This window comes from Macrobrachium rosenbergii, chromosome 18, assembly GCF_040412425.1.
Source record: "Macrobrachium rosenbergii isolate ZJJX-2024 chromosome 18, ASM4041242v1, whole genome shotgun sequence".
Taxonomy (NCBI): Eukaryota; Metazoa; Arthropoda; class Malacostraca; order Decapoda; family Palaemonidae; genus Macrobrachium; species Macrobrachium rosenbergii.
The window spans coordinates 1852158-1878245 of NC_089758.1; the positions used below are offsets into that span (position 1 = coordinate 1852158).

The following is a 26088-nucleotide window of genomic DNA, read 5'->3' on the forward strand; positions in this document are numbered from 1 at the left end:
GGACCAAACAAATGGAAGTCGACGGTTCCCTGCCTCCCTGCACCACAGTAACAACAGAACTTCACGTCATCCAAAATGAGTAGAGGGACTTCTGCGGGTTTTGACCGGCATATTACTATATTTTCGCCCGAGGGCCGATTATATCAAGTCGGTAAGTCTATTGAAGATTGATGCAATATGTTTTGTTGTGTGACTGTTATAAATATCGTCTGTGCAACTGCTAAGAGACCAGAAATAATGGTGAGAGTTGATTGCGTTGCTGGTACCCCAAACCCTTTGAAGTGGTCTTTGACCATGTATTTAATCACCAGGAAATTCATAATAATTCAAGAAACACCATTATAAATGTTTCTAGTGTGTCACCTTAATATCATTTCATGATTTTGGAGATTTTTCTGTTGCGTTCTAAACTCCCCTTAATATTCCAGTGCTCAGGCCAGCCTGATACGAAAACCATACCTAAATCTATCGCAACTTATTGTTGCTATTTACTGGCCTTTGTGGTATTTCTAAGTAAGAACTCCGCACCGACTATTACCCTTCCCATGCTTTTAGTGTTGCTGATGGAGGTGGTGGTGTTTGTTGTCGGTCAATTATTAGGCTATTACTAACCTCATGTCCACCTAACATGGTTTGTGACCCTATGGGAACGCTGGGTTTTGGAAACGATGGGAGAAAGACTGGACCGCCATGATGTTACGGAACGGTTCTGTGCGTTCACAAGTCATTAGGGAGCCGTAGGTTACGTTTAACCCTTAATGGACGGATCCCCTCGATAGAGGATCTGAAACAGCATTCGGGTCGTTGCGGCCGTAAGCACGTTCACATGCAAAATGGGCGCTGTGTTTAGCACCAGCCCCTTGGGGATGTACGTAAAACGTGAAATAATAATGGTAAATACCATAAACATAACGTCTTACATTGTTTTGGATGTTACGGCCTAAGTGACTTAAGGCCGAAACAACCAGGACCGCTGAAACAGGTTTTGATTGATGGATGGATCCCCTTTGAGGAGTATTAATATTATGCGCCATACGATTTGGCTGTATCAAGCAGGAAAGAGTTTCCGTCGCTTCGGTGGCCCATAAGTGAATAGTGGCAGCTGAAGAATTCAGCTCAGCTCAGTTGTGGGGATCTCGGGCAGATTAGTATTGTTCTTGACTTGAAGGGGAAATGTCTTGCTCCTCTCTCTCCCATGATATCTTTTTACTTATTTGCTCATAAATATACCCAGGGAGTGCTGTGGTTTAATTCTTATCTTTTATGATATGATGTCAGTTATAGTTGTAACTTTGTAAAGAAATATTAGAAAAAACATTTATACCTTCAAAAAAAGTTACTGGATCTCCCAATCTCAGTAAAAATATGTAAATATTTTACAACAAGTATACTCAGAATTTGTTAATGATTTTAGGTCTTATCTGTTATGATATTGTGTGAGCTGTAATTATAATTTTACAAAATAAAGTAACGTAAATTATTTAAAAAAAACGTATAACTTTGGGAACAAATTTAGAGGTTACTAAATAAAACTCTCGACTTTCCTTAACCAAATTTATTTCCTTAAATATTACAATGGCCAAAAAAACCTTAATATGATTAATAAATTTTAGTCTACAGAACAGAAACTTATCTACCTTATCACTATAGTTCATCAAACCTTATTCTAGTCCGTCGTAATCCTATAGTTCCCCGCCATTCTATCAAAAGAACCTTAACCTAAAGAACTGTAGCTTAAGCTATTTCAGTCTTAACATTACCATGACCACCTAAAAGAATCCTAAACCTTATTCTTAACCACCAACTATGGGCGCTTAGAGTTCTTTGTCAGATTGGGAGACAATTTGCTGAACATCAGCCAGTTGTGGATTTCCCTTCCTGTAATTTCAGCAACTCTACCACATTAAGTGTCCTCTCTTATAATTTAATTTATTTTTCTCGGTATGCTACCACCACAAGGTAGGCAGCTGCTTACACCTTGGGTTGAAGGGGAGCAAGTCACACCGCTCCGACACACTCAGCAAACTGCAAGTAAAAAAAGAAAAAAACAGGGTTAACTAGTGTACTCCTTCCTGACATAAAAAAAAAAATCACAACAAAAATGTAACGATCAGTTCTCACAAACCCATCTTTCGTCATACAAACCCAAACTTATCCTACCAAAGTGGCTTCTCTAGCGATGACAATAACTGGATTTTTTATGCCTATTCCCACTTAACAGTGGCACCAGTTCCCGGTTATCGGCACCGGTAAGCCCATACAGCATAACTGAAAGTAGCAGTTGTATGGGGCTTTTACTCATGTGCAGAGTTAGTTGGTATAAACAATGAAACATTTGAGCAGAGCAGTGAAATGCTCATGTATCCAAACTTTTGAAACTAGTTGGGAGTATAGGTTTGTATTTGGACTGATGTTTTGTCCTGGTTGATGCATGATAACAGTGAATTATTAATACCGTAAGCTTTTATTCATACTGTAAACCTTTTTATTATCAATATAATACTGAAATACTCCAATGTATATTAAGATTTGCCAGGATCTGTGCTTATCTTTGTGTTTGATGGAGCTATTGCAAAGGCAGTCTGAAACAAACTGAGAAACACATCTACCAGTGTTCTCATACAAGATGACTTTGAAACTAAATGTACAGTAGTTTGCGAAGAGGTGATGTTATTAGTCATGATTTATAAGCGGTGCAAGAGTAGCATTGCTCATATATTTTAGGATATTGCTTAGCTCAAGTTCTGGCAGTAGAAGGCTATGGTTTGTTAGTTGAAGAAGGGTGCAGTGAGCTGGTAGTGGGCATACAGTAGATATTACCTACTTTAGCATCTTCGTGGAGAAACTGATATAGCTGTTTTCCCCTTCTCTGTCATCTCCAAAAAAATTTTCAGTAACCTAGAATACCTTTGCTGCTGGAAAAATTGCCTAGCTAAAGTCTTGCAACACATGGTAAATAGCATAGTGAAAGAAATGACTGTATACTTATGTAAAGAGATACGAGCATAATTGTAACATCATACCTTTATGAAATAATTAAGGTTATCAGATATTTCAACCTTTTTCATCCGGGAAATATATTAATCACAGGTTAAGAAGATTCTTGAATATAGACACAGTGTACAATAACAAATAGACAAGTACAACTTAGGAAGGCAGAAGTCCATACCAAGTTGACCTACCAAAAGTTTTCATAAAATCATCGGGAAATAATTTACTGTAGTACACTGTTTATATCCATCTAAATTCCCATTTCTGTGCTGATAAATGTATTTTCTTTTTTCAGAATATGCATTTAAAGCCATTAATCAAGGTGGTTTAACATCAGTAGCATGTAAAGGGGAAGATACGGCAGTATGCGTTACACAGAAGAAAATTCCAGTAAGTAATATCAGCTGTGACTATTTGACCTGAGTGGTTCAGATTGTATCTGATCAAAGTAATTACTGTATTAGTAAGCATTGAGTGGTTTAATCATGAACATTAAATGGTAATTCATCATAATTAGGTGCTTGAAAATTTTCTTTTTATCTATTTTTAGTCATGCTGAAAACTTGAGACTTCAATCAATTTTTGAATAAGTAATGAATCAAGTTATATTTAAAGAATGTTCCTCTGAGGGTGGAAACCTTTGTTTTTTGACATAGATGTACCTTCAGTAATAGCTGGTTCAGTTGTTGACGCATAGCAACAAGGTAATAACCATTGGCAGGTGAATAAGGGGTCAGGGTACTGCCCGCTCACTTGACTGTCAACCCCTCTGCTTTTGCCTGATGTTGAGAAAAGATGTCTTCACTGCTGCTGTTGTCACTGTGCTTTTGAAGTTTTATTATAATGCTTTTATATATAGGTATATTTATACAAACCTTCACTTTTTATGCCAGAGTATTTCTCAGTGTGAGGTGGAATCGGTCAGTAAAGGGCTGAATGGGCGAGTACTACCTCAACTCCTCTGCCATCATCAAGCATTTTTTTTTTTTTCAGCTACCAGCTAATGAGGACATCTTATTGTACTCCCACTTTGTTAAATGGAAACTGTTTTGTATGATTGGTGTGTATGTGTCATTGTGTGTTTTTCTCATAATGGGAAACAAATGTGTATGAACAACGTTGTTGTGAAGGGCGCAAGCGAGGGTGTGGGCACCTTACGTCGACTCCCCTAAATGATCACACTGTTACTTTGCTATCTGTAAGGGTAGGCTTTGCAGTTCTGTTTCGTCCTTCGAGGTGTATGCAAAAAGGTTGCTTGTGCAATGAGAAAAGTTGGGATTAAAGGGAAATGGAGTTAGATAGAATTGCTGTCTTGCTTAGGAAGGAAATTCCCCCCCCCCCCATGACCCTGCCAAACCATTATGAATCCTTTCTCCTTGCTGCTCTCATACTTCTCCCTGCTCTTTTTGTGTGTACTTTTCTCTCTTGGTCTGGGGAGGGTAGGCTACACATAGGAAGGTGACTCCCACATGCTCTTCCCCATTAATGAATTGTGTACCTATACATCGCCACTGCCTAGTCCTACAAACTTTTGTTCCAGGTATCTCATCATCCATTGAATACCTGGGAGCCCATTGTTCTGTCTGCTGTTACTTCCACTAAGGAGCTCAGCTCTGCTGAGCCTCCTTTAACAGTCATCCCTCCTGTGGGGGATGCCCCAGTGGTATGATTACTTTGATAATGATCATCACCTCAGGAGAGTAAGTTGAGTCCTCCTCCAGCAGCCTCCTCCTCCTCCTCCTCCTCCTCCTCCTCCTCCTCCTCCTCCTCCTCCTCCTCCTCCTCCTCCAGAAGAGAGAACATTGGAAATGCCTTTCTCAGTTTCTGCTCTTTAACTGGTTTTTAGCAGTTGCCTTTATGTGTGTTTACTGTAATGTTGGTTTTGTTTTTATTATTTTATGGTTATTTCGTTGAGGTTTAGAAAGGCTCGAGTGTTTTTTGAAGCATTCAAGACATCTGCGTTCAGGTTTGTGATGATGCAGGTTATTAAAGAATCTTTCCCATAAGATGATGTCATTTTAGCATCTTGAACCTGTCAAGCATCACTTGTGGGAGACTTTGTCGCATTTTCTTGCTCGCAGAATGGTCATTTGGTCTATGTTAGTTTTTATGCTTTTTAATGTGCTCTTTTTTACAGTGATGATTTTTTTTGTAAACATACTGTATTAGGATATTAAATAATGTAGGATAAGAAAAGATAAAAAGATTTATTTTGCATTTTTATATCCTAAAGATCACATGCATGAAACATAAAAGGGAAAAATATTATTCTTTTGTATGCCATTCCCTGAAACGTAGAGCCAATATAGCAGTGAATGGTTTAATTTTATTTACATTTGTATGATACCATTATAGTGCAAGTGATGTTTTTATGAAAAATTTCTATATATTCATTTAGAAACTGGTTAGTAAATCTGTTCATTTCTGTTACGATGTATTCCATGACTTCATCATCAAGACACTTCTCAAAAAACTCCACAGGATTTCCCTTATCCTGAACAATAAATTTCACTCCTTTGAGTGAACAAAATGTAAAGGGACTACTACTCCTTATCAGTTGCTACCCAATTGCTTGGCAATGCGATGCTCGAATCTAAATTATGGTTTCATAGAAGTAACTTACCAAGTAATTACATAGCTGTACTTTTTACCTTGCTTGGCAGCCTTTATTGAAAAAAGCCATAGTAGCACTTCGATAGTTTAGTGTAGGTGACAAGCCCCACCCACTAACGGGAGCACTGGAAATGACTTGGCAGAAATCCTCATTCTGTTTTTTCCGTGCTCTCTAGTAACATCAGGGATTTGCTGCAGCTTTTGTTTACTGGTTTTCGGTTGTATGGTTGGGTTTTGGTGAAGTATTATCACTTATTTGAGTAGCCTTCAAGCTTTAATAGCTTTCAGGAGCATTTTTTTTAGCTCTCTGGTTATTATGTCTGATTCAAGTTGACCTATTTTCGCTATTGTAGTGAAAATTGCAAACCAGATTAATCAAATCTTCATATGATTCTCATACAATTTGTGGTAAATGTAGTGGGCAGACATATAGTAGTGAGAAAACTTGTGCTAAATGTAATGATTAACAAGAGTAGAAGGCACGTAATCTCAACTAGGCAAGTTAGAGAGGGATAGGAAAAGGAAATCAGCCTCTAGAGCCCAGAAACGAGCTTCCCTTAGCCTAGTATTCTACCCTAGCCTAGGTTAGAAGATAGCTCTGCTATTCCATCTTCCCCTCTTCCTAATTTTTCTCCTGCTACTAGCCCTTCTACTTTTAATCCGCCTACTCCCATGCCTGGCTCCCTCACTTCCGAACCTGATGCCATTGCCAGTCTAGAGTCTAGGTTTCACAAGTGAATACAGTGGCGGAGTTAGGTGCGTCACTGAAGGTGTTTATGGGAAAACGTATTCAGGCGGTACCATTTCCTGCCAAGTGACAAGTGGTAGTGTTGTGCAAGTGGAGGAGGTGACTACTCGCCCCCTTGGTTCTCCTAGACCAAGGTCACTGTCCTGCTCCCCTGAACATGGGAGAAGACATACCGAAAGTCCAGTGGAGGCCAAGGAGGTTTGCCCATGGGTAGTGGCCCCCTCAGTTGAACCTGTTATCTTTCTAGGTATCAGCCGAGAGCCACTGAAAAGGCGTCTTGACAGGAGAAAGTGTTATTGCAAGTGGAGGAGGTGGCCTCTTGCCCTGCCGGTTCTCCTAGATGAAGGTCTCTGTCTTGCTCCCCTAAACCTGGGAGAAGACATGCCGGAAGTCCAAGGGAGGCTGGTAGAGTTTGACCACGGCTTGCTCTCCCCTCAGTCGAACCTGTTGCACGAATATCCCAGGTTTCGACAGACAGCCACTGGAAAGGCATCTTGGATGTGCACCAGTTGTTGTCCGACTCTCAAGACTCCAGCCAGGACTTGGAAGTGTCGCAAGTGCTTCCTAGATTCTTCTCGTCCATTGAAGAGGCTTGCAGGCGATGCTGGCCACTCTTCTCCGCTGCCAAGTTAGCGGTTTAAGAAGCCGGTGCAGCCCTTAACCTTCCTGCAGCGCATGGAACAGTCCGGAGTATTTCTCTCCTGAGCGTACTTCTGTTGGGCGCCAGTACAGGCATTTCCTGGTTATCGGTGAACTGGTTTTACAGCGCTTGTTTAGCAACGAAAATCAGCAGTTTTCAGTGCCGAAATCACCGATTTCTGCTTATTGGCGTCGATACTTGCCTAACAGAGGTGCCAATGACTGAAAATCAGCAATTTTTGGCGCCGATAAGCCCCAGAAATTGCTAATTTCCGGTTATCAGCAATTTTCGATTATCGTCAGAACAGAACCCCCGCCGATAACCGGGGACTGCCTGTATTTGTCTCCTAAGCACCCAACGATCCCTCTCAGTGCTCAAAGTCTTCGTTCAAGCATCCGCCAACAGTTTCCAAGCCCCCAGAGCCAGCTCCCGAGCGCTCGGTGCCAGATGCCAAGCACACAGCATCAACTCTTCAGTATCAATCTACTGCTCGGAGTGCCAAGCGCCCATCTCCTCAAGCGTCCACCGCCAGCTCCCAAGCACTCAGCTCCAGTTGCCAAGCACCAGCCACCAACTCTTCAGTATCAGACTACTGCTTGGAGCACCAGGCACTCCTTTTCTATGACAGTTATTATTATTTACGGAGTTGTTTTTGGACCAAGAATTCGTCCATTTGATTTTGTTGCTGGTCTGAAATAGGATTGGCAGCAGAGAAACTAAGTACTATATACTGTAATAATTTTCAGAAAACCCTAAAGCTGGTGGCATAATCTAGGTAGTGATAGTTGAAAATATATTTAAATGATTATTTCATTCCAGAAAGAATTAGTTCTTCATTAAGTTCTTCTTCAGAGCATATGGCTCTTAACTTAGGCTTTTTATTTTTCAGGATAAGTTGTTAGACCCAGCAACAGTAACCCACATGTCCAGGCTTACCCAAAATATTGGATGTGTGATGACTGGAATGATTCGTAAGTAGAAATTGGTTGGTTTATATAATATAGATGACCTCGGTAAAGACTAGACCTTGGTCACTGTAACATTCATACTTGACCTGCCGAATTAAGAATGAACACCCTGTGCAGAAAACTACCACAACATTACTACAAATAAACATGTACACAGAAGGTTCATCAACAGTGTAATGAGACCTCTGAGGTACACTCGGAAACCACAATCTCCGACCCGCCTAGGTCGTGCTCCGAGTTTATGAGCGGGGCCTTTCCGGACGGCGGGCAACGCCAACTATCATGGATTGAAACACCCAAACACCTTTTGAACTCTTCCGGATTTTGCCTTGGGGTTTTTTTTTTTTTTTATGATTTTGCCGCATATAATGCAAAGCAGTCATGGTATGATTATAGTATAGACAACACTAGGTTGAACTCTACAACCTGTATCATATCGAAAATAATAGAAAATACCGAAACTGCTGGGTTTTAGTTAGGAAAGGGGGGCGGAAGGGTAGAATCTGTGTGTGTGTCTCTCTCTCTCTCTCTCTCTCTCTCTCTCTCTCTCTCTCTCTCTCTCTCTCTCTCTCTCTCTCTCTCTCTCTCTCTCTCTCTCCGTCTATGTCTGTCTCTGTCTCTCTTTCTCTCTCTATCTCTCTTATTCTCTCTCTCTCTCTCTCTCTCGCTCATCATCATCATCATCTCTCTCTCTCTCTCTCTCTCTCACACATCATCATTATCATCATCATCATCATCATTATTATTATCTCTCTCTCTCTCACATCATCATTATCATCATCATCACCATCACCTCTCTCTAAATGACCACAAAAATACATACCACTCATAAAATATAAAGGAAGAGAGAGAGAGAGAAAGAGAATGGCACGTCGACAAAGCACACTACCTTTTCAGCAGACGTTTAAACAAAGATAAGGGAAGTCCTACTCCTACTCATTACGTTAGCTCGGTCGGCGCTGTGATTCGTCCACTTGTGTGCCGCTGCTTCAGATTTTCATTTCCATACACACACACACAACACAGATTCTACCCTTCCCTCCCCCCCACCTTTCCTAACTAAAACCCGGCAGTTTCGGCATTTTTTCTTCGTTTCGATATTATACAGGTTGTAGAATTCAACACAGTGTTGTCTATATAATCATCCCATGTATGACTACTTTGCATTATATGCAGCAAAATCATAAAAAAAACAACAACAAAAAACACCCAAAGCAAAATCTTGAAGAGTTCAGGTGTTCGAGTGTATTTCAATCCGTGATAGTTGGCGTTGCCCGCCGTCCAGAAAGTCTCCGCTCATAAACTTGGAGCACAACCTAGGTGGGTCGGGGATTGTGGTTTCCGAGTGTACATGGCGTCATTCACTTCTATTTTGCACATACTGTACTCTCAGTATCTCTTCCAATCCATCTATCCAACTTACCAGGTCCACCTACTCTTCTTCCTCCCAAGGCACACTCTTAGGTGTAAGCCCCCCAAAAAAAAAAATACAAGGATATGATGTGTTAAGGTATGGCAACAGTTTTTTGTTATTAAAGATGTTAGCATCATTATTAGAAACGAATAAAAGTGTTGTCATCATAAAAATTCATTATCCATTGTGATGCAAGAAGTGTTATTACAACTCTTTAGTTACTGTCTTAAAAATACTCCAGTATAAGTGATGAATTGGTCATTCCCTAACTTGATTGGAACAAGATAGGTAAATATGTATATCCACAGATTATATGGAGCTGAGTAAAGTGCAGAAATATGTTGGGTCCATGTACATGTGAAAATAAAGGAAGTAAGGTTGTTCATAAATACTCACAGGCAAGTACTATTTGCTTTAAAATTGGCAAACACTGCCTGAGGAGGATTACTTTTATTTTCCCAGTTATTATTTATCTTTCATAGGCTAACACCCCTCCATCCTGTTGAGATGTGCATTGCACAGCCATTATTACAGAATAACATGAAAAAAGATACTAAAAGTTATAATTTATTCAAAATTCAAATGAAGTAAGCCATTACAGTGGGACATCATCTTAACAGACAGTTGGAGGATCTGCCCTTTTGCTAAGTAACAAAATCCAATAAATAATTAAAAGTGACTTATAAACTAACAATACAGTACCCTGGAGCAAGTCGCAGAGTTTATAGTTGCCAGTTAGGCCGCATATTCACGATCAGGTTTACCTGTCAGTTCACCCGTTACTGTTTAATGGATAAGCCTCCAGATGAAAAGAGAAGAACTTTCAGTTGGACTGTCAACTCTAGGTCACTGTCCTCAGTTCTCGCTTTGCTGTCATCGTGGCAGCACTACATGGCACTCATCTTTTCAAGTTCATTGGTTTTATTATTTAATAAGCCTTCGTGAAGTTGGCACACCAGCAATTGAAAAACTATCCTAGGAAAAATTACAAGTGAATTTACTAAATTAAGAAAAATTTACAAGGTTAAAGAGAACTGCAAGGTTAATGAGCACTTTTAAGAATGCAAAACTGAATATCCCCAAATCAATATTGTAATCATAAGCCTGGAAAACTTGGGTCACAAAATCACTACAGGTCACTCAGCCCAGTTGGGAAGGCACAAAACTGAATGTATTGATAAATGAAATCAAATTGAAGCAAACCCAAATTTGCAAAGGATCAGAAATCAGTATTCTCACAGTGACCAAATGCTAAAGGTATCAAGACAAGCTCCCAACTAAGTGCTTACAAGATGGTAAACTCATCGACTCTAAATGAAAATAACGAATACTACAAAAAAAAAAAAACTTGACTAAAGGCATTCTCTAGAAATAAAGCAACATATGATAACTGGATTGTGACAAAGCAAAACATTTTTGGACTGAACATGATACATTTATATTGATATTTGTGGAATGCTGAATTCTTTATAATTTCTAGTATCACTGAAATTTCCCTAATATTATGAATAAATGGCAAACTTTGTTGCATAAAAAATTCACAGTATATGTGAACATCATACGTTTGATTTTCCAAATAGATCTTTTTAGCCACCACTGAAATTATTGTTCATTTAAGTTTACACTGGATATGTTAGCCTTGAGAGGCTGAAGAAATATGGAAAGTAGACATTTTGGGATTTGCTTTAGCTGGACAGCAATTTTTTTAACATGGTTACTTTTTTTATTACAGCTGACAGCAGGTATCAAGTGACTGTAGCCCAGAATGAGGCCAACAACTTCAAATACAAGTATGGATATGAAATCCCCATAAATGTTCTTTGCCGCCGTATTGCAGACATCAATCAAGTTTATACTCAAAATGCTGAAATGAGGCCCTTAGGATGCAGTAAGAACTTGTGGTTTTGTCATGTGCTAAGTATATGATATCTTAATACATAAGATAATTTACGTCCTTATTTGTTCCACAGAAATTTACAGCAATATTTGGATAGAATTTTGTAATAGAAAGCTTGTTTCAGGTATGATTTTGATTGGATATGATGATGAGCTTGGCCCATGTGTGTATAAGACTGATCCTGCTGGATATTATTCTGGGAATAGAGCTTGTTCAGCTGGTGTGAAGCAAGTGGAAGCCAATAGTTTTCTTGAGAAAAAGTAGGTAAACTTTGTGTCACATGATAGAAATATTGTAATTGTGTACTCACTGTTAACATTATATTGATAGTATTTTCTTAGTAGAGGGAATGTATAGAATAACAATATAATTAGAGAAGGGAACCCCTGCAAGCAAAATACAGATGATTTTAAGGCAAGCAATTTAAGAGGAAAGTTTAGAAATCAAGGTTTCATATATGTAATTTACCAAATAATTACATAGCTATACTTTCCACTCGTGTGGCAGTTAAAAATTTGAAGTTTGCGGTAGAGATTCGTTTATTTGTAGTGTAGTTAACTACCCTGCCCTCTATCGGGGAACAATAGGTACAACGCTAACAGCGATCGTCACTACTTTTCTGCCGGCTCTACCATCAACATTGAATGGTTTGGTGGTTGAATTTGAGGTTTTTTCTTCACTATTCCTGAGGATTTGGTGAAGTACCCATTATTTTGGTAGCTTTTCAGCATAGCCTAGTGGTTTTTCTACAGTTTATTTACGATGCCTGATTCCAGCTCGTCAAGTATTTGGTATCGTAGGCATTGTGGGAGCCAGACTCTCCCTCTTCTGGCAGAGGTGTAGTGCAAGAGTGCATGTCCTCCAGTCGACATACTGGAAATGCAGTTTCATTTTTGCCTCACACTATCTTAAAGAAATCGAAACGATGTACGAAAATTGCAGTACCTTAGGTCTGTTATCGGTGGCTGACTCGGTATTGGGGGAGGAAGCATAGGAAGCAACCCTTCCTATCCGTAACTCCTTCGCCTTGAAATATTTTCAGTGTTGAGTTCTTTTTGGGGGAGCCTGGGAGTATTATACCTGGAGTGCCCACCAGTCTGTGGTAGTGGTATGATAGTTTTATTGTTGTTGGCGTTGATAACTATTTTTTATTGGTCTGTTGTATTTTGGTACTGTGCCCTGGGGCAAGGGCAGTTTTCCTGTTTTGCTCTATGGGTGTTCGGAAGTCTCCTTCACTCTAAGGCCCCCCCTCCCAAAAGTAGGGACTATCACAGCCATTCCGCTAAGTCGCTACAGGTCAAGGTGAGCGCAGACCAAGGCAGTAATCATCTACTGCAGCTCTCCTACCAGGTAAGGTTACAACAAGCATTTTATCAGTGCTAACAGATTTTTATGTTGCAAATTCATCCTCTTATCTGATTGTTTTGCAACAGAAAATGTCCATTTATCCCATCTTCTATCAATGTGGGATTCAGCTGTGTAATTACTTGGTAAGTTACACATATGAAAATGTTATTTTGATAATAAAATTGTTTCATATATACTTACCAAGTAATTACAAAATCAAAGCCCTCTCTCCTCCCCTCTGATGGACATTAAGCACGAAAGTAGTGACAATCGCTGTTAACGTTGTACCTATTGTTCCCCGATAGAGGGCAGGGTAGTTTACTACACTATAAATAAACAAATCACTACCGCAAACTTCAAATTTTTAAGTGCCGTACAAGTGGAAAGTACAGCTATGTAATTACTTGGTAAGTATATATGAAACTTAATTTTATTATGAAAATACCATATTTAATTAAATGCACTAAAATTGACTGATGAATTATAAAAGAGGAAACAGTACATCAAGACAGGAAAATTCATCTTGTAAACTGAACATAACATACAACCCTTAGATAAAATCACAATATGAAACTGGGTTTTCCAAGCATAAAAGGTATAACAAGTTTAGAAAAAATAAATGGTGATAAAGGTACAGTCTTGGAAAAATAGAAATGGTAATTTTTCCTTTGACTGCATTTCATGGCTTTATAAATTAGGTATTTTTTTTTTTATTGTATATGAGCCTGTGTGTAAAAGAAAAATATTTTATAATTGCTAACATGAGCTGCCAGATGGAGCTACCAGCAAATAACCTGAGGTCTTCAAAGAGATTAACTTGATTGTCAAATATTGCATGACTATTGATCACTGTTAATTTTCAACCACATCAGGTATCGCAAGAAGACATCATATGGCCACGATGAGGTGATTCAGCTTGCCATCACATGTCTTATGCAAGTGCTTTCAGCAGATTTTAAGCCCACTGAAATAGAGGTAGCTGTAGTCTCAAAAGAAGAACCTAAATTCAGGCAAGTTTCAGTGATATGTTCCAGTTGTGTTGAATTTAATATTTAGTTTTCTGTCAAGCTTCTGTTGTCGTACATAATTATATGAAACCTCTGCTGTATGATTATGATTTTATCAATATAATTCTTTTGTATACAGTAGGTGTTATGTATTAAGAAATAGTTTATGCTTGCTTCTCTTTTCTGGTCTGGGTGTTCCTGACCAATTATGGTGTGCAAGGGAAAATACAAACTATTGTATTAATGAGCATGTTACTCAGGTATTACCTTACTGAGCATCTTACTTGGATGCTGCGAACAGAAAATTTACAGCAAATTTTTTACAGAATTTATTCCTCTTCCAGTGGGACAAGGCCTGCCATTATTGATGTACTATTTCCCCACTATCTATTCAGTTGCTGGTTCATTATCAGTGTGAACAGACATCATCAGTGTTTGGTTACTTGCATACATTTGCTTTTCACCCGTAGGAAAGTGGTACAGTGACGGGGATATACAACTTTAATAAAATAATTTTGTCATACATTTATTGCTCGTGAAATGGGTAGTTGTAGATGAGACAAGTTTTCTTTTGATTCTCTTGTGATTGTTTGAATATAATTTTATCTCAGAATCATATACCATTTTGTCAGCTAATGTAATTAACTTGTTGAGCGCTGATGGCATTTAGGATGCTGCTTATATTACTTCAGTTTCCAACAGTTTTTTTTTTAATCCCTAGAATTGTAAATGCAACTTGGAACTTGTCCCATAAAAAATAGTTATTGCAATACACTCCCTGAACACCTGAATTAGCCCCTGGTCACTGACCAGCCCGAACTACATCCCCATAGCTTTTACCCACTAAGTGGGTAATAAACTGTCAGCGTTACCAACACTTACAGGAAAATCTTGTCAAATGAGTTACCTGAAGTACCGTTGGCAACACTGCTGCAAGTCCCGGCCAAGTGAGGCCGAAATCCCCAATTGCTTTTTGTTCGCCATGCTGTGTGGGTGTGCCCCACATCAGGTGAACTTTTGGTCATTTAGCCCAACCCCATTCAAGAATTTGGACATCAGATCATGATTTGGACATTTGCAACGCATTTTCTCTTGGATGGATACTTTATTGATAGGATTTGGATCTTCTCTCCCGATTTTGACTTTGGACTCGTTTGGATAAGTCAAACAAGAAGACGTCGCCGTCTGCTAACGCCGATGCTTCCACTTTGTTTACATCTTCGACGACAGAGCCTCCTTCTGCTGGAGATGCTGACGCTCATCGACCCTACACATTCTACAAGCGTAGGATGAGTACCCTCAAACACAATCGACATTCTGTTTGTGTTTTTATGTAGGAAGACACAGTGTAGGATCAGTCAGACAGGCGGCGAGTCTTGGTCGGTAGATCAGATGGAAGAATTATTCAAAAAGTTAGAGGACAAGTTACTAGCTGAGTATGTCTAGTCTGTTTTTCTAGCTTTATGACTAAATTAACGGAAAATAGAGATAAGGATAGTAGTAATAGTGTTGTAGATACTAATCGTTCTTTTTCAGCCCCCCTGCCTGTTCCAGAATCAGCCCTAATGGGTGCCGGGGGTCATGGAGAACCGCAAACCCCGCAGGTAGGATCTGCCGGTCCCCCTGGCGTGGAGCAGGCAGTGTTGGTAGCAGATTTCCCCCTTCCCTCTAAAAGCGTAAGTTCTAAGGTGGATTTAGAATTAGGAATCACTCAGAAGGGTAGGAATTCTAATTAGGAAGTATTCAGGAAAAGTAGTTGAGCGTGGTCTTCTTCTTTGGGTTTAGGTCTCTCATTTAGATCAATCGTCGGTTTTATTTCCTGCTTCGTGCTCTGTGCAACAAAGGTTTCCAGATCCGTGGAGGGTCGTTCAGATTTGGTTTCTGATGTATCTGGTTCTGAATTTTTGTTTTTCCTTGAATACTCCTCCTTCGAAGGTTCCTTTTCCTTTAGGGGTTTAAAATTGCGTTCGTCTTGCGATGGTGGTAATTCTGGAGATCCAGTTTTTCCAATATTCATGATCATGTCTTAACCCTTAAACGCCTACTGGACGTATCATACGTCGACTAAAATTGTCTGTTGGGTGCCAAGTGGACAAGCCGACTACAAAAATTTCAACCTTCGGTCAACTTTGACTCGACCGAAATGGTCGAAAAACGCAATTGTAAGCTAAAACTCTTACATTCTAGTAATATTCAATCATGTACCTTCATTTTGCAACAAATTGGAAGTCTCTAGCACAATATTTTGATTTATGGTGAATTTTTTGAAAAACTTTTTTCTTACGCCCACGCAGTAACTTTCGCCGAAAATTTCAGAAATTCTTTCGTCATTTTGTCGTAATTTTTGCACTGTTCTATATTAGCCGTTACATAATGTTTTATATATGAAAATGTGTGCAATTTCATGTACAATACAACAGAAAATAACTCATGGTTGTAGCTTTTATCAGTTTTTAAATATTTTCATATAAATCACGATAACTGCCAAAATTTTCAACCTTCAGTCAACTTTGACTCGACCGAAATGGTAAAAAAACGCAATTGTAAGCTAAAACTCTTACATTCTAGTAATATTCAATCATTTACCTTCATTTTGCAACCAATTGGAAGTCTCTAGCACAATATTTCGATTTATGGTGAATTTCTAAAAAAAACTTTTTCCTTACGTCCGCGCCAGAAATTCTTTCGTCACGTTGTCGTAATGTTTGCACTGTTTTATATTGGTCGTTACATAAAGTTTTATATATGGAAATGTGCGCAATTTCATGTAGAATACAACAGAAAATAACTCATGGTTGTAGCTTTTATCAGTTTTGAAATATTTTCATATAAATCACGATAACTGCCAAAATTTCAAGCTTTGGTCAATTTTAACTCGACCGAAATGGTCAAAAAACGCAATTTTAAGCTAAAACTCTTACATTCTAGTAATATTCAATCATGTACCTTCATTTTGCAACAAACTGGAAGTCTCTAGCACAATATTTCGATTTATGGTGAATTTCTGAAAGAAAAATTTTTCCTTACGGGTTCGCTACATGTAACTTCTCTCCAACATCTCAGAAATTCTTTTCGTCATGTTGTCGTAATGTTTGCATCGTTTTAAATTAGTTGTTACATAAACTTTTTATATGTGAAAATGTGCGCAATTTCATGTAGAATACAACAGAAGATAGCTCATGGTTGTAGCTTTATCAGTTTTTGAAATATTTTCACATAAATCACAATAACTGCCAAAATTTCAACCGGTCAACTTTAACTCGACAAAATGGTAAAAACGCAATTGTAAGCTAAAACTCTTACATTCTAGTAATATTCAATCGTTTACCTTCATTTTGCAATAAATTGGAAATCTCTAGCACAATATTTCGATTTATGGTGAATTTTGAAAAAAAAAACATTTTCCTTACGTCTCTTGTGTAACTCGCCGAACATCTCAGAAATTCTTTCGTCTCGTTGTCGTAATATTTGCACCGTTTTATATTAGTCGTTACATAAAGTTTTATATATGAAAATGTGCGCAATTTCATGTACAATACAACAGAAAATAACTCGTGGTTGTAGCTTTTATCAGTTTTGAACGAAAACTGCAATTGTAAGCTAAAACACTTACAGTCTAGTAATATTCAATCAATTAGCTTCATTTTTCAACAAACGGGAATTCTCTAGCACAATATTTCGATTTATGGTGAATTTTTGAAAGAAACATTTTTTACGTCCGCATTTTACTTAATTCATGCATCATTTTGTGATAATATTTTCTCTGTGTTGCTTTGATCGTTTTACAATTTGTTATATACCAAATCATCATAATTTAGTGTACAATACAACTAAAAAAATTAACTCATTAGCTCTAACCGTTGTGCTTACTTGATTTGTATACAATTATATGAGTTTTTTGAGCCTGTCATATATTCCAATATTTATATATGATAATGATATTTTTTCATTTCTGATGGTTGCATACTAAACTTCAGGCAATGACAAAAAAATGAGCCAAAAATGAACTCTTAATCTTAAAAACTAAGCGTGTTGTGATTTTTTAAAAAACTTTTTTCCGCTTGGGCGCTTAACTCACCTAACGCCTTGGCATACGGGAGACGTTTTTGTAAATAGAGGCTCGGCGTTTAAGGGTTAAAGAATTTTCTGATTTGATAATGTCTATCAAGATTATCAGGGCCAGGGGGAACAGAACCAGTCTATTTTCTTTGAAATCTATGGCCTCTTCGGCTGCTACAGAAATTTCCCGTTTTTCCCCCTTTTTCTTCTAAGCCTTCTTCCATTGCCCTTCTCAATCTTCTTTTCAGTCCACTCTTTGGAGGGCTCTCAGGGTCTTTGTTGCGCATCCTGTTTTTCTGTTACCTTTGGTTCAGTACCTCATAACTTCCCCTCCAATACTCCTTTGAGTTCGGTCCGGTTGGGACCTTCTCCATCTGCCCAACGTCGGCGTTGGGCGCTCCGGGTTACTGCGAGTGTGGCTTCTTCCTTCTTCCCTCCTTCGGCTTCTTCTTTCTCAACTTTCCGGCAGGTTTTCTCTGTCCCTCCGTCTAGGCATCCATGTTGGTTCGGGGTTGATTCCGGGTCTTCAGTTCCAGATTCCCATTCTCATGCGGTTTTGATACATCCGGTTTTGAGTGGTTCGGGTGTTGCGGCCTCTTTGCTCTCAGGAGTGGGCGTGGTCCGCCGAGGTGTTGCGTCATCCCCGTTGGGTGGTGCGGGGTTTGCGCAACCTACTTTTGTGCCTCCCGTATGTTTGCGATTGATACGTCAGTTGTCCATCTCACGCACCCAGGTGTAGCAAGTCCGGGTTTTCGAGTTTGCCGTTTGCCAGGGATCGGCCTGCGCTCTTTCATCCTCCGGCTCGGTCAGACCAGTCCGACAATCCTCCGGCTTGGTCGAACCAGTCCGACAAGGATTGTTCTTTTGAAGAAGAGGATCTGGTACCAGATATTAGTTCTCCTTCAGCCAATGAGAATGAGTATAAGCAGATGGTAGACTTCATCCTCACTTATCCTCAATCCAAGGTTCGGAGGAGCGTACACTACCGGCTAACGATGTTGAGTCGCTATATGCGACAGAGCCTGGTAGTTGCTCAAACAAGATGATATCTCCCTCTGGTCGGTACTGCCTGACACCTCATCACTTCGGTGTCAGTAAGGCTGGCATACCAGGTTAACATGTCGCCTGACTATACAACGTTCTTTGGAAGAAGAGGAGGGTTCTGTTGTGGGTGCCTTTTGCACTCTGCAACAGTCTTTTAGGGAGGAGGATATCTCCTCCATGGTCTATTTCTTGCAGCCGTCGTCAGCAGTAGCGTCACAGCAAGCTATGATTAGTGTGGGTGCTCCAGGTTCAAGGGATGTGGCCAGTATAACAAACTTGTTGCTTCTAACTCATGTCTCCAGTGTCGGCAAATATGCATCGTTGAAGGTACAAAATGTGGAAGTAGAGGGTTCCTGTCTAACAGGGAACAGCCGGTACCCACTTGAAGCTTTTTAGGAGAATCTCTCTCTCTCTCTCTCTCTCTCTCTCTCTCTCTCTCTCTCTCTCTCTCTCTCTCTCTCTCTCTCTCTCTCTCTGTGTGTGTGTGTGTGTCTGTCTCTGCATGCTTTCTCTTCAGGCTTCCACATCGAGAATACAGGTATAATCTGGAACGATTCTCGCTTGTCAGATCATCTGTGATAGTCAGAAGAAGCGCATCTGACATCCGGAAGGTCTATAGTCTCCCCCCTTCCCGACGTTCATCTTTACTCAGATGCCTCATATCAAGGTTGGGGAGCAACCTTGGAGGAAACCAGGCTTCGGGCCGCTGGAGGGATCGGGAGCGAGAGGAGTCATAACCTTCAGGAACCTCAGGGCTATAAAGGAAGCCCTCAGGTGTTTCTCAGCCCTAGTGCGCAACACAGTAGTGGGTCTGCTTTGCAACATCGTAACTGCCGTGTCGTATCTGAGAACTCGGGGGGAACAAGATCATTAGAACTTAAGGTGTATACTGCCGCCATTCGGTCTCATTCATCAGGTAATCAGGAATTGCGGTAGTGTCAAGACGTCTGTGACTGTAGCTCCTTGCTGGCTCTAACGCCCTCTGTTCTGGAATTCCTAATGCTCCTTACGGAAGTTCCGATGTTCCTCCTCATGCGGAAGATTTTTTAGACAACAGCATTTTCACCATTGTCGTCCAAACTCTTGCGTGATGAAACTAGTTGTGGGCGACTGCCGAGCGAACAGCTGACAGTCCAGACACACTAAAGCTATGTCTAGACAGTGTTTCCTTCAGCTTCAGAAGTCAACCCATAGCTTTACCAGGTCAACTTGACATGGGGAAGTTTGTGTTGTAAGAAAGGTCATTCATCTTTAGGCCTGCCATAACTGAAATAGCTGGTTTTCTCTTATTCCTTCGGAAAGTCAAGATTCTTCCATTTTCGGCTATTGCTGGCTACCACTCAGCACTTTGCAGTACATTTTTCTATTTTCCTGAAAATTTCTAGTAGTAAGATCTTCTTTGACTTGTTACGTTCCCTCGGGCTCCCCCGTGAGATTTGTCGGAAGTTCTAATGTTAAGGTAATTGGTTAGGGTGTGTTTTATTTCTTTCTTTCAGCTTTAGCTGCAGATAAAACAATGGGCGAGCTTCGGGAAGTTTCTAGGCCAGTTTCCTAGGCGGGAAATGATAAGTATTTCTCTTCTTCCGGAAGTCGTGGCCGAGGCTTAAACTCTGCTTTGTTCGGTTAACGTTCTTTATCTGCAAGTATTCGGTTCCGGCATCAGCGGGGATGTCTTTATGTCCGATGCGAATATTTATCAAAGGTTGATAAACTCCGTCCGCTTCCGTGTACACTTCTTGTCTCACCATGGAATCCTTCCCATCCACTGTCGAAGGAAGCAATTAGTTACTGTCGGAGAAATGGTTCCTGGTTCATAAGCGCTCACTACATGAACACAGTTGTGGGCACACTTAACGATTCTCGTGTGGTGCGAGGTTTATGCCCTTGAACGCAATTTAATTTGACGTGACATTATGTTTGGGATTTAGCAGTTTTTTTTTTTTTTTTTTTTTTCCCCATTACCGCACAGTATTCAGAGTATGTCCACTTCATCTTCCTTTCTAAGGAATGGTTCAGAGTATTCTATTCTGGATGTAGTTGCTTGCAAGTCCGTCTTTGTTTTCTTCCTTCACTTAAGAGACGTTCAATTCGCCCCACTGCATATAGTGGCGAATTCTCCTATCTAGGGTGCATTCAATTAGCTGAGGTGGTATTCTCTTCGTGCGAAGACTCGGAAGGTTATTCACTTAGTCCACATTTAACAGCGAAGTCTATTATCTAGGGTGCGCTCATTTAGCTAAGGTAGTATTCACGTAGTGCAGTGATTATTAGGTTAACCAGATAGGAAATTCCTTTTAGGCTTTAGAATCTTAGGCAACAGTGATAGTATAATCACTTGAACTTAAGTTCAGTATATCTTAAGTATCGTAGTCTTTGATAGTTTCCCTACGAGAGTCCAAAGAGGTGCTCTCATAGGCTAGCCTAGGTTGTTTTGTCGGCGCTGGGGTACTTCTGCGCTCGCCGGCCTTTGCCGCAACCTGCAGGGCGGAGGGTCATCGGCTCGGCTCACTGCCTCATTCCCTCCTTGATGGGTAGGCTCTGAATAGTCACGTGGCAGATGCATCGTTCCCGTTTTTACATGAAAGTTATTCTCTTAGTCCGTGTGTAGCCGCTAACCCTTCTATCGTGGGTGCGTTCATTTAGCTAAGGGGGAACTCTCTTAGTGCGGAGGTTCCTAGGGGCTGTCACTTGGAAGTCAGTGTCGTTTTTCACGACTTCTACCTAAAAGACATTCAGTTTTCTTCGAAGAAGAATTTCTCGCTTGGTCCCTTTGCGATGACCAACTCGATCTTATAATTACGTAGTAATGTTAAGGGTGGGGGGAACTCTAGGTAATGAATGTAGTCTGAGGAAATTTGGAATTTTGGATTCTCTGTTAGTTGGGGTTCATAGTGAGAATATTAAGTTTGACTTTAGTACTGTGAAGGTAGGCAGATCCAGTGGACAGGTTTGGTTTCTTCAACCTCTTCTGTGCAGACATCGGCGGCAACGGACGGCGAAGAACTCGAAGATCCTGCACACTCAACTTCTCCTCCATACATGAGAGGCTACAATAGCCACATGGGAGGTTTCTTAGCCACATGGGAGGTTCATCGTACCCCCCTCCATACATGAGAGTGCTTTGATTAGCCACATGGGAGGTTCATCGTTCTCCACTAATCATGGGAGGCTGTGATTAGCCACATGGTAGGTTGGTTTTTATTTTTTTTTTGCTACTCTCTATCCATGAGGAGGTTTGAATACCACATGAGAGGTAGCTTGACTCAGACCTTCCATAAATGAGAGTGCTTTGATTAGCCACATGGGAGGTTCATCGTTCTCCACTAATCATGGGAGGCTGTGATTAGCCACATGGTAGGTTGGTTTTTATTTTGCTTCTCTATCCATGAGGAGGTTTGAATACCACATGAGAGGTAGCTCGACTCAGACAGTACCTAGACATGAGACTGACGTCGGGGGTACTCTCTCTACAGACATTCTCACCTGCCGAGTGGGATAACCAGGTGAGGATACATTCATTTATACAGAGTAGGCGAATAATGAGTTACTGGCTTTCCCTGATGGCAGGTCGGGCTGAATTAGATTGATCCCACCTCCACTAAATTTTGTTAATCGGGCTAATTCAGGTGTTCAGGGAGTGTATTGCAATATGAAGTTTTCATAATAAAACTAATATTGTAATACTTACCTGAACACCTGAATGATTCCCACCCTCCTCCCCACTTCAATTTGAATAGTGGATAACGCAATTGGGGATTTCGGCCTCACTCGGCCGGGACTTGCAGCAGTGTTGCCAACGGTACTTCAGATAACTCATTTTACAAGATTTTCCTGTAAACGTTGGTAATGATGACAGTTTATTACCCACTTAGTGGGTAAAAGCTATGGGGATGTAATTCGGGCTGGTCAGTGACCAGGGGCTAATTCAGGTGTTCAGGTAAGTATTACAATATTAGTTTTATTATGGAAACTTCATATCTCTTGATTTTCCTTTCTATTATTGCTATGCAGAGACCAAAAAACAACTAAAATATAAACATAAAGTGGCTTATATAGGAGGCCAGGCCAACAAAGAAAAGCTCGAAGCTGAAACTAAACAAAGATTATCCAGGGGAAATTTTGCTAAAAAATGGTCTTCAGCCGTTCATAAATATCTTCCCATGGCAGACAGAGCGGGATAATTAACCAGAAGTGTCTCCAAATACTGCCAAAACTTCACCAAAAATCCTTTTTGACTTTGGGTGTCTTTCTCAAAAGTAAAGTTTTACAACTTAAATTTCTAGTTCCATTGATTTTGAACCTAGAGGCATAATTCTTTTTATTTGTTTCAGAAAGGTTCTAGTTTCTTTTTTGGCTTAGTTAAAGCTATGTTTGCATTGCATATTTTTTAAAATGAATTTTCAGTAATTAATATTCAGTTTTTTCTATGTTTATAATAGTCCACCTAATCAATTAGTACCAACAGCTAAGAATACAAGAGTAATTGAATAATTTAATCCATTTTATAAACTTGACTGTGTATAGTTTTCCGTATTACTTACAAAAGTGAGATTGACTTCAAAATAAAGTATCCTAGTATCCTTAGCAGTGTAAAAAATTATAATTATCCAAATTTGTTCATATTTTTCTTTTATATAAAATTCAGATTTGTATAATATCAGCTAAATAACTATTTTTCAGCAATTTTAATGTGTAATCAACAAACTTAAATGGTGTAATTAGGAATAAAAAAATATATATATTTTATATATAGGGGTTATAAGTCACAGGGTCCCTTAAGTGTGGCCTGATTCAGACTCCTATGCCTTCCCCCTTTATCTACTCTAAGGAAGTATTGGGCGAATTTCAAGTACTTTACAAGAATTGCTCAGTGATTTCTGTAGAGCCCCAGTAGCCTCAGAGCGAATGATTTTCGAACTTTCTAGCTCTCAGTTATGTCTCTTATTCTTCTCTGGTTAATGATCAGCACCTTAAGGTGTTGAGATCAGTTGGGATTGAAGTCCTACAACTTAGTATCAGTCTCTCCCTGGAATGTAGATGCAGATCTCAATTTTATCTGCAGATCCTTTTGAACCTTTAGAATGAGTTCCATTGAAGTATTTACTATGAAACACTTTTGTTTAGCACAACAGTGCTCACCCATTTTTACGCGGGATTAGGTTTTGGAACCTTCTGAGGAAATGCAAAATCTGCAGAAATGCAAAAATCTCCCCTAAAAATGCATATACTGTAATTGCCTATTTTAACATTTCACTGCTTAATTTGATCAAACGGAAAATATACCTTAAATTATCATACGTAAACAGTTTAATATTTCAAACAAAAATACACCCTAAATCATCATCCCAAAACACCCAAAGTAACTTTACATTGCAGTGCTCTCCTACTGCTGTTACTTTTAAGTAGGCAACATACACCCCTAAAATGCTTATAACTGCCTATTTTAACTGTTCATTGCCAAACTTGACAGTGCAAACAAAAATATATCTCAGACTATCATCCCGGACCACCCTAATATCATTCAAATTCGTGTTTCAAAATTAAGTTCAAGCCTACAACTGTTACTCTTACGTATTTCCTATCATTCAGACATGAACATTTTCTTTGGCCTACATAACTTTGTGCATCAGTCTGCTCATATTGTATGCAGTGTACTGGGCGTATATTTTACAGTGTTGTAAGATGATTTTGAAATATTTACTGTACAGGTAAATATTTTAGGATAGTACTACTGTATACAGCATATCTAAAATACTTGGGTAGTTTAGATCGACCGGACACATACATACCTCCAAAGAAAATGCTAGGTTTGTTAAATACATCATGTTAGTATTTTCGTGATTACATACAAATATATTTATTGAGTATTTGTTGGGTTAGTAATTCATTATTACTTCTTGTTTCAGAACTCTGACAGAGCAAGAAATTGACTACCATCTAACTTCTATTGCTGAGAGAGATTAGAGAAGGAGAGTCAAGATCACCTTGCATTGTTTGATACAGACCTAATTTATATTTGTTACCATCTGGAAATGACTTGGTTCAATAATATTTACATAAATGGTTAGGATTCTCAGTAAGTTAGAAAATTGTAAACTATATCAATTTTTTTTCGCTATACAGCACTAAGCTTTTTAACTACCTTGTTTTGATTTATAAGTACAGCAAAAATTTATATTACTTGTACTACAAATTCTCTTGGCTAATAAATGTCGAGTAACAGCATTCTTTTGTAACCAAAATCTAGTATTTAAGTTGATAATGGAAGCTGAAAGAAAACCAGTCATAAACTATACAACAAATATAGTGATTTTATAAATGGACATTTAGAAAGGGGTAAAATGATTAAATGGTAACCCATAATGCTTATTATTTAATGAAAACATCCAATCAACCAGAGAATTAGAGGGAATACAGTCAACGCCTGCTACTTGTTAACTTAGCGGTTCCAATGGAGGAATTTTTCTGTGGAACCTATCTATAAATTATTTGCAGGAAACTCGCCCATTCGTGGATTTTTCTGTGAAACACATCTATAAATTGTTCACGGGAAACTTGCTATTCACAGATTTTTTAGTTTTTTCATAGAGCAGTATTCTGTATTTTCATGTTATTTACTGTAATAACATTAAATAATAATGTACAGTACAGGCAGTCCCCAGTAATCGGCTGAGGTTACGTTCCGACGACGTGACAAGCGAAATCGCCGATAACCGAAAATCACCAATTTCGTTATTGGCGCCAATAACCGGATGTCAACACCCCTGTTAGGTATGTATTGACACCAGTACCCAATTATCGGTGCTGATAAGGAAATCGGTGATTTTCGGTGCTGTATTAATACCAGTTTTTTAGGCCCTGTAGACATTATAAGCCGGGAGTGCCTAAGATTAAATAATAATACATATAATAGTAATAAGATTAAATAATAATACTACATTAATAATAAATAATATGCCTAAACAATAATAGTACATAATATACACGGGGTATCTGTAATAATAGTACGTAATAATAATAATAAGAGTAAATTATACGGGTACTCACTGGTGATGATTGTTGGTTATAGATGATGATGATGAAATAGCTTTGCAGTCTGATGAATGAGGAAGATATGACTGCATAGCAAAGTAGAGTAGTTAATCTCTGAGGGTGCCTTTTCCCCTTCAAGAGGCACTTCATCAGGGGTTTCAGGAGGCACCACCTTGTTGAGATAATTGACGAGGAAACCACGGGTAAACCATCAAAGTGCCTGTTGTTGAGGCACTGGATTGGTCCCTAATTAGGGACCACATTGCCTGACACAGCTCTGACTGCACTCTGCCCGGCATGTGGTCCAAGTCGTTGGTTTGCTTGCCTG

The 26088-nt window shown here is 39.4% G+C and overlaps 1 protein-coding gene across 1 annotated transcript; it reads left to right on the forward strand.

Moving 5' to 3' along the window:
• LOC136848017 (proteasome subunit alpha type-6-like) lies at positions 1 to 24950 on the forward strand. Its single transcript, XM_067120049.1, has 7 exons — positions 1 to 151; positions 3287 to 3381; positions 7882 to 7963; positions 11107 to 11262; positions 11396 to 11531; positions 13491 to 13628; positions 24635 to 24950. The coding sequence occupies exons 1-7, from the start codon at positions 76 to 78 to the stop codon at positions 24690 to 24692; spliced, it is 741 nt and encodes a 246-aa protein (XP_066976150.1). The 5' UTR covers positions 1 to 75; the 3' UTR covers positions 24693 to 24950.
• The last annotated feature ends 1138 nt before the right edge of the window (positions 24951 to 26088 follow it).

What these genes read in the sequence shown, in the direction of transcription:
- LOC136848017 (XM_067120049.1), top strand. Translation starts at nt 76, where the DNA reads ATGAGTAGAGGGACTTCTGCGGGTTTTGACCGGCATATTACTATATTT. An exon ending in GGGCCGATTATATCAAGTCG is followed by an intron (nt 152 to 3,286) that starts GTAAGTCTATTG and finishes TTCTTTTTTCAG; the next exon opens with AATATGCATTTAAAGCCATT. An exon ending in TGTGATGACTGGAATGATTC is followed by an intron (nt 7,964 to 11,106) that starts GTAAGTAGAAAT and finishes TTTTTATTACAG; the next exon opens with CTGACAGCAGGTATCAAGTG.